The sequence below is a fragment of the Athene cunicularia genome (genome assembly GCF_003259725.1).
Source record: "Athene cunicularia isolate RWA chromosome 9 unlocalized genomic scaffold, athCun1 chr9_part1, whole genome shotgun sequence".
Lineage (NCBI taxonomy): Eukaryota > Metazoa > Chordata > Aves > Strigiformes > Strigidae > Athene > Athene cunicularia.
In genome coordinates, this window is record NW_020799110.1 from 16,602,867 (window position 1) to 16,612,679 (window position 9,813).

General features: G+C 34.5%; 1 protein-coding gene across 2 annotated transcripts in view; it reads right to left on the reverse strand.

Annotated features, from left to right (window-relative positions):
- Positions 1–5,802: 5,802 nt before the first annotated feature.
- Positions 5,803–9,813, reverse strand: part of DIPK2A (divergent protein kinase domain 2A) — a 6,133-nt gene continuing 2,122 nt past the window's right edge. Inside the window, exons 1-2 of one of the 2 annotated variants that reach the window (XM_026855220.1) lie at positions 8,791–9,394; positions 5,803–6,232 (exon numbers count right to left, since the gene is read on the reverse strand). In XM_026855220.1, the coding sequence (XP_026711021.1) occupies positions 5,901–6,232; positions 8,791–9,037 (579 nt within the window). In that variant the 5' untranslated portion in view covers positions 9,038–9,394 and the 3' untranslated portion in view covers positions 5,803–5,900. Of the gene's footprint in view, positions 6,233–8,790; positions 9,395–9,813 lie in introns of those variants that run through there. The other variant, XM_026855221.1, reaches the window with a different exon arrangement.

The following is a 9,813-nucleotide window of genomic DNA, read 5'->3' on the forward strand; positions in this document are numbered from 1 at the left end:
AACCAAACACAGTCAACAGCCTGCAAGTCAAAGAATGTAAGACTGCAGTCTGAGAAAGAAACATTTTCCCATCCTTCATCAAGTCTAATCTTCCTCTAAAACAAATTGACAGCTGCCAGACTTTAAAAGGCAGGTATTGACACGTAAAGCATTTATAAAACAGTAAGCAAATTAAAAGAAATATATATTTTAAAAAGTATATTGATTAATGCTCCATATTAGAACCAGATAACAAGTGGGAGATGAGTTTCAAGAAACTAAAACCCAAAGCACGCTTTGCCATATTCATGTAACTTTGTGCATTCACTGTACAAATATTCTCTGCTCATTCACCGAGTGTGCTGGCTGTTGATAAAGAAAGAGCTCCCTTAAAGAGAGCAATTCTTAAATGTTGTTGACAACTACATCTGCTTTCTGCCAGAGCCCTAAATTTACCCTTAGGAAAGCAAACATGAGCATATTAAGCTCAACCATCCCAACATATAGTTTCTAAAATGAGTGTATCTAAATAAATAACTAGAACTGCTCTTGATATTCTACAAGAAGTTAAATAATTAGGCCCATTATTGGTGTACTAATTTTCTACTTTGAGGCACTGAAGTCAGCAAGTTCAAAGTATTCCCCTGATTCTTTGTTTCCTCAGAATTCTGATCATTATTTTCATGCTCTCTCCAGATGGAGGTAAACTCTTCTTCCCACAGTTAAACTACAAGTTAATTTGCAACAGTAAGAAAAATTTTTAATATATGAAACTGTGCAAAATCCCTACAAAATAAGAAAACTTTGCTTGTAAGAAAAAATATCTAATAAGGTCCAGGTGACATTATCTAGCAGTTCTCAGCGTGCAGCTTTTATGGAAAAACTAGACATCCCTACTCCAGCCTGGACAACCAAAGAAGATGAGAATTTTCAAGTCAAAATTAAACTGCATTAACGGTTGGCAGCAAAGAAATCAGCAGCTCAACTATTTTGAGGAGTTTCAGAACTATTTTTGGAGAAAATGTTGAAAACCCTGTTCCTTTAAAAAGATACAGGGCATCTATCTGGGAATCTGTAGTTATACCAAGAGCATATTAAATGGATGCACTCAGCCTCCATTAATATCAAAAGCTAGAACCTATAGTAAACATTAACCATATACAAAAGCATCATGTTCAGAATAGAAAGATGTGTATTAAAACTGACTAACAGACAAGCTATTGAAAACACTGACCCCCCCAAAAGCTCTTCTTTCTATCTGAACACAAGCTATATATTAAACAGTCTATTTTGCTTTGAAGTATATTCTGCTTTCACATTTATGTTCTCAGAAGACTGGAGTTAACCCACCAAATACAAAAAACAGCCTTAGATGTTTTTTTTTCTTTTACAGTCAGAACTTTCCTGCTCTGACCTGAACATGCAAGCCAGTATTTGCAGGAAATGTTCATTACTAACACTCCTGAAATTTCTCTAGGTTTTGAACCACACAGGAAGGTATATTCTCATACTTCCAGCATGGCAACAACAAATCCATCTGCTGCCAAAACAACAGACTCTACACTGTCCTAACGTCACATGCACACTCTACAAAGACATCTAGAAGCCACAGGGCCTTTCTGAATCTAGCAAAAGCTCATTAGTGTAATGTACAGTACAAGTCAGACTACCAGAGACTTTTGCCTGGAAGAATAGTGAAATATGTTCATAAAACTTGGTATGAAATACAAAAAGAATCTGATGCTTAGAAGTACCTCAGGCAAACTGACACTTGTCAGATCTGGAGAGTCACATTAAAAAAATGACAAATCAGCATAGGAAAAATTGTTTTAAGAACACCCTAAAATTAAACTAGAAGAAGATAAAGGTCTATTTAAACTCACTGTACATCTTTGAATACATTATTTCCTCTGGAAGTAAGGAAACAGAAAACAAAAACCTGACTTTTAAAGTAGAAATAACAGTGATGCTAATAATGAGTGACCTAGTCAGATGAAGGCTAACAAATAAAGTAGCAGGTCTGTGCACTGAAACTTAAAAAAAAAAAAAAAAAAAAAGTAGATGAAATCAAGACTAATGATGTTTTCATTTGATGGACTGGATTTTTAAGGGCTTGGGAAGACCGAGATAGAAAGAAACCATGAGGAACTTCAAAAGCGTTTTAAGCAGGCTGCACAGCAAATATTCAAATTGAGAAATATACTTCCCTAACAGAATGTTTCTCTGATAGTCACTAGACACAGCATTTTGCAGAGGTTTCACAGTCCAATCTATCCTAATCTCTAAAACACAGGTTTCAAACAATATAAATAACTAACAAAGGAGCTTAAAAGTTAGTACTGAAATCAGACATGTCACATGGAAAAACAGGAATCCATGACAGCACCGTTGCTGGATTCTACAAAAACATTAGACTGACCGTAGAGAACCAACACATTTTAGTGCCTTTTAAAGTTAGCCAAGGTCTCCACTCTAATAAATGTAAAGAAAGTTGCATTTAACCCAGTTTTTGTGGTAAATCAGAGTAGCATACATATTTGAAGTGTCTCGTAAGAGTAGATCTCACAATGAAAAATTACCTGGTAAGAAAGTACCAGAAATACCACATCTCAAACTTCAAGGCAACCAGGATCAGACTACGCTATACTCTGGAAACTGTTGAAAGAAAAGATGCAGCAGTTACTCATGCTAGTTTCTTCTTAAGATCGTAATGATCTTGACATCTGAGGCACACTGGAAAGTTTACAAGTTTCAATCTGCATATTTGCAGTTCCTGAAGATGTAAATTGAAGCAGCAGGAGTGCAACTAAAAAAAATTTTTTAATCCAGGTGGTTTTGAGACAAATTGTTCCTAATATTTACACAGGCTCAGAAAGTCAGAATGGAATATATGCTTTAGTGTAACTGCAGGACGTTGTTTCAAATGCAAAAGCTCACTCAAAAATCCAGAGTAAACATCAAAAGTCATTATGTATTTATATTACATCAACTGCTAGAATATTGTACTGAAGACACAGTGGTACTAGCAATATAAATTACTCTAAATACAAGGAAAAATAAGTTTCTCAAACAATAAAGAGTGAATATATCAACTTGTTTAATTTGAAAATATTTTCTTTCAGTTAACAGAACAGAAAGATATGGCTTGATCAAGCTGTTTTTACGAAAATGAATCCCACTTGTGATAATCTCCAAACCAAAAAGATTCCTGACAGGTCATTCATACTTTGGATCAAACAGTCTACTAGAAAGGAGGGGGGAAAAAGTTCCTATCTGTCACTTTTGATCATAATGCAACACAACAAAAGCTAGTTCTACATATATTTTAATGTATCCTAGACTAAGTCAACCTTAAAAGATTTACTGACCTGAAAATGAGTATCTGAGATGAGGTTCTTAAAGTATTCTTTATTAATATCATTAGAAGTTGCAGAAACAACTTTCTTGTCATATAAAGGCACAGGGAGACAGTTTTGATAAAATATTCCAATCAAACAGTAACTTACAGTACAAAAAGACAATTGTAATGCACATACAAACCCCAAACATCTCATTCAAAAATATTTCACCGTGTTCATCAATAATAATGGGCAATGACTAAAAATATAAATTGTTATTGTACAATAAATATCTGATAGGTGCAAACAGAACAAGATTTATTGCTCTCCACAATGTTTTCCCTGTAGTGTTTTTCTTTTCTTAAAGTTCCAAATTCCTTTTATAATCGGCTTTAGTAGCTTACTACTGAGGGAACTAAACCCCAAATCAAATCTGATAGGACATTCTGACAGTTACAGAACTGCCTTGAGTAGTAACCAAACTGGCAGTGTTTGTTTCTTTTATAACTTTAACAATCATACTCCACTCGCTCACTGGGAAATGTCGTAGATGTTTAAAAAACAACTTTAGTGATAAGTCAAGGCTTTTATGGTAGGGTAGTATTACCTAGTTTGAGGGTTAGTCTATTTTCTTCAAATAAGTGGATTTTAAAATGAAAAATAACATGAACCTTCTCTGACAGCTTGTGCCAGAGCAAGCATGTAAAACCATTTTCAAATAAGCGGAGGGGAGAAATGAAAATTAAAAGCTGCATTGGGTATTTTAACTTCAGAAAACAAGACAAGGGATTGGGAGCAAATTAGGACTACATAGGTAAAGATGACTTGAAGTGAGAATTTTGAATTCTAAAATACCCCTAATATAGTCATCTAAGAAATCAAAAAGCACTCTGCATCTTTATATGGCTCCACTTTTTGAACTTTGAGAAAGAAGGGCCAGACAGTGAGACACATTTTCCTCACCTTGCACTCACAGCAATTTGGTAAAGCAACAGCTTCCATCAGTCTTTTGATGCAATGTGAGAGGCATACTAACTTTGCTCTTGAAAGCAGCACATACTACCTTGCTCAGAATTCTTGTTAGATTGTATGAAATATTTTTTTATACATGTATTTAAGAAATATTAGTTTCCTTCATTACTGTCACAAGAAGTAATATGCATACGTTTTCTAAGTGTATTGTTTATGAAAACAAAGCATTATAGTAGTTGCAAAAAAAAAAAAAAAAAAAAAAAAAGAGTTCTTATAGCACTAACTGAGGTTTTTATAAAAACTGTAATTTATGAGAACTCCAGATTTACCCAAACCTCACAAAGTTAATTTTAACTTCATTGGGAATAGTCAAACTTAGTTCAAGTAAGTGTGTCTAAAGTGAATACAGCTTGATCAATTTAGCTAGTAAACTAAAAGATGACTATTCAGTAAACTCCATTACACTTGAATTCAACAGAATTGGGAAGGATGTAAACCAAATTGTTAACTTTCTAGACGTTATTATTCAAATTAGGGTTTTCTTCTAGCATAAGCACATAGTTTTAGAAGCTCTTCAAAGAGTAACCAAGGACCACTGAAACTTGAATTTTGAGAATTATTAGCTTCACTACAGTATAGCATTTTTTCTTTACTATTTGTTTAGAAACTAATAAACAAAACCATTTTCTTTGGTTTATGCTTAACTACATGGACTAGTGAATTTTTATTTTTAGTCAAGCTTCTATCCCCAATTTAAAGAATACAGATATTTTTATTGTAGTCTCTCTCCAATTCTCAAATTGTCTCTGCTAAAAATAAGAGTTCGTTCATACCATGATTTCCTCCAAAACAGTCATGTGTATTTACTGGCATGAAGGGTAAAAGTTTTCTACAATAATTACATTAAGTGATATTTCCAATGGCAGAACTACAAAAGGCATCAAATGATTGTTAGTTCAAATGACATTTAAATTTATGATGATATTAAAAAAAAAACCAAACCACATTGTCTAAGCATAGTAAAATACAGTGTAAAACCCCCTAAAATTAGACAGTAAACGCGGGAATCCTGCACTCACAGTAGGAATGTACTGCACAGCATTAACATGAAAGCCCGTTAAATTTAAAACAATGCAGACAGCTAGATTTACCTGGATGTAAATGCCACTTCAGGGTGTTTAAACAAACACAAAAATGAGACAATGATGTCAGGAAAAGGGCCTTTAAAACAGGCCATCAGTCTAACTTGACTTTCCAAGTAAGAACATCAGTTTCACAGAACTGTGACACTAATGCAGTTTTATGTAAAGTACCCTTTGACACACAAGCTGTCAATTAAGCTATCACAGTCTTTTTTGACCTACTCCCTTTTAAATAGTTAGAGAGGAGAGTCAGTAGTAGCTCAAGTTTTAATTCAGTAAGTACCTTGTCTGTTTGCAAAGGAACATTGTAACACCATAAAATTATATTTTTATGGTATTTTGAAAACGGATAAACTAATTTCTTTTTTTTAATTATTTTCTCTTTTTAATACATAAGTTCAAAACTTCATTTTCTATGTGTCTTTGCAATAGTATTTCAGCCAGTGTTGCAAAAAATTTTCACTGTGGACTACCTCACATTGTTACTCAATTGTGCAAGGTATTCACGCAGTTCTTTTGCAGCTTGGAATCTACCATATCGCTTCTTTGGGTTGGCACACTCATCCAGCAAGGCCTCAAGTCGGCCATCTTTGGCAATTTCAGCTGGGGGGTCATGAAGTAGTCCTCCAGAAGTGCCACGCCATGTGGCGTGTCTTGATAAAAGGTTCTGACAAACAGCGTAATAATTGTGGTCCACAGTGACACGAGCACAAAGAATCTCTTTTGAGAAGGACAGACAGGCTTCTTTATCACAGTCATCAAATTTGCTTTCATACCATACATCCCAGTTTTCAGGTTTATCTGTGAAATAAGGAGACAGTAAAAAAAAAAAAAAGTGTGAGAGAGGAGGAAAGAGCATATTTGTGTCTGAATACAATCAGAAGTTCATACACAAACTGGTAATACTTAAACTATAAACCAATTTTATTTAGATGAACTCTGAAACGTTCTACTCTAAGACTGCATCTGACAGCTTGATATACCCTTCTGCTGAAATGGCCTCGGCAGTACATAAAGTAAGGGGAAGAAAGAAAGAGGGTAAAATAAATAGCAAAAAAGAAGAAAGCAGAAAAACCAGCACACAACACATGAAATCTACATTCACACACATACCCACAGGAAAAAAGTAGCATAAACAAGTACAAGAGGAAGACCCACAGCTGAAGCTGAGAGAAAAACAAACAAGCGACATGATTTATTTTAGCAACATAGATTTGGTTTCTCTGGTTGCCCTGGGAACTAACACTGAGAAGTGGTCTACCAAAGAACAAAAAAATTCCACTGCAAAGTAACTGTCATGAACTTCTGAAACATTATCTTCCAACTTCCTTCTTCAGACATAGTAGTAACTAAGAAGTGTGTATAAAAAAGTAGATGCATTACATAAAACCTTTGAAGAAAGAAAAAAATCAACAAAACAAATGGCATTTACATACATGTATAAACCCTTCTTTATGTATATTTTACAAGTTACCATAATTTGAAGGTACATCTTGTGGCCTGGTCACAAAGCTTTCTTTAAATTAAAACTTGAATTACAGAAAATACCTTATACAATATTATGTAAAAAGGTTACTGAGTGTGACATCTCCTGATTTCTTACTACTTTTTGTTAGAAAACATTCATCTTAAGTTTCTAGATTACTGCTAGCTTTGAAAAGTGGTCCTTGTCATGGAGTTTTGTGGATCTCTTTTAGCAATGCAAGAAAAAAATTATCTGTGTGACTATTGATCTACTCATTTACAGTGCCCTGCAAGCCAGTCTAGAAAAAAGAAAGCATACTGAAGAATGACTGCTAAAACTATAAAAATATGATGCAAAATTTGTACAATGTACAGCAAACTCAAAATGGGAAAAAAGCCAAAGGAGAATGTGAAAAAAGGACTTCAGCAAACTCAAATATGATATCCCACATGGAGTACAATTAGATATTACTGTACAGTGCAACTGGACAGAACGTACATATTCAAATAAATAATCATCCATATTAACCACTCCAGACAGAGATTGTTTAATGAAACTTTCCAGATTAATTAAATCAGTATTAAATGTCAAGTTTATACAAAGACTGAGAACTTAATTTCTGTTCTTGATTAATTATTAGATTACAAATCATGCAGCAAAATCCTAGTTAGATCCAAATTAGTCTGAATAATATAGACCAGATGTAAGCATGACACACTCTGCATTCAGCTTCTGCAAGAAGCCACTTGCTTCTATTCCATGTACACATCAAGTTTTTCAGAGTTCATTTGGTTATCTTTGTGACATGCTCCAAAATTCAAAGTCTTAAGTAATATTACTTTAAAATGGTGGAAAAAGAAATAAAAAAAGAAAAAGAAAGTTTATTTGTGTCGCCCATAAGTACTAAAGTAAATGTACGGGATATCCAATACATTGAAAAGTTTTCTTGGTAGGCTCAGATAATTTTAATCTGAGATCCTTGAGAATATATAATAAATCTTTTTAGAAAAAAAAAAAAACAACAACAAAAAAAAAAAAAAAAAAAAAAAAAACGAAAATATGGTCTTCAAGTTAATTCAGCAGCACAGCATATGAAGTCTATTTGCAAAACTTTTTTTTAAAAAAATCCATTCACCCAAAGTAAACTGGAATCACTTGGCCTATTGCCATGAACTTCTGCAGAATCTAGGGTTTCATGTGTCCAGCCCTTGGGTCTGTAAACTTTTCCTTATAAGCTCAAAAGGAATATAAACCCATGTAATACCCCTTTGTCAAACATCTCTCCTGCTGCTTTGAGCTTTTACAGTTGACAGAAAGATGAACAAATTTTCACCATTCCCATTTGGAAACAGCACTAAAATTTCCCATTCCTTCAGTTCCATTATTACAGAGCACAGTTGAACAAGAGGCAGGCTATGTAACTAAGGCAAAGTGGGCAGGAAGACTGTCTTGCCATTCACAGAAAACAGAATGCCAAGACTTGCGTACAGACATCTGGAAAAAGATGGGAGCCATCTCCCTCTTTTAGCAAAGGTAGACAAGTCCATCAGCCAGCCTACCTGTCTATCTGCCCATCCATCTGTACAAACCCCTCCAATCTCCAAACCCTCTCTTCCCACCCCACCTCTCCATTTAAGCAGGATTACAGAGATGAAAAGCATATGTAAATCAAGTTCAGGTAGACTCCACACTTCATAAAATTGACAAATTGGTCAAGTTAATTAGTAGTCTAATTGCAGAAGAAAGCTAATTAGTTTGTTAATTAGTAGTCTGGTTATAAAGCCAACAAAACGAGAATTTAGCAGCTACACATACTTTAAATATTGTGCTTGCCGAGAAAGAAGCAAAAGACATGGGGTGAGGGGAGGGGAGAGGAGAGAAAGAAGACACTTACTCTGTCTGATTAACCTTTTGTCTGCTACCAGAACGTTTTCTGCATCTACAATGATAACTTTCCCATCTCTTGGTCCAACTGCAAAGTTGTCAAAGCTGACATCAAGGAGGTAGAGTGCAAATTCAAAGTCATTATTTGTCAGCTGCTCCGCTATTTCCATTAATTGCCAGGCCAGATCAACTCGTTTCTCCCATGGTGCATTAAAATAACTCCACAGCTCTTCTCCAACGTAATTGACAGCCACCATTCTTCCGCATGCTCCTAAGTACTTTGCAAATGGCCAGCCCTCATCGGATGGAAAACTCTGTATGTAAAAAGATTTTTAAAAATTTTCATTAATACAAACCAGCTTAGATTTTAAAAGGCTGTTCAATAAAATTTAGAATAGACACCTGTAAATACCCATCAACACTACATTTCCATATACTTCTAAGTTTTGAAGGGAAAAAAACCCAACAAAATATATGTGAGTAAGAGGCCCTGCTGGACCACTGAAGGGAAAGAGTTTGAGGACCTGAAATAATACACAACCAATATCTAGCTTTCCATATATTACATACATATTCACAGGCACAGTTCCATCAAATACATTTTTCTGTTGGTGTTTTATACACATCTGTCATACTAATACAAGTATACTTCCCACCAAGATAATTTTGCATCTGAAATTTTTAATTAAAACCAATTATAATAACCTAAAGGAAAAACCTTTAAAAAGTGACAACTCTTCTCTCCACCCCCCTTTCCATTTTTCACAGTTGACTGGATTCCTTTGAGGATCCTCTCACTTGAAGATCTGTCACAGAAAGGATTACAGAACAGATTAAGGTATAAAAGAAAGCTTAGGGTTTCTTATGCCTCTAGTACACCTTAACAATCTAACTCTTGATTAATTGCTACATACATACTCTCTATGTACACACAGGCACGTAACATTTTTATCAAAAGTAAAATCTGTTTCCAAATAGTAGATTTCTTGGATTTTAACATAAAAGACTGAATAGTAATAACATACTACAAGCA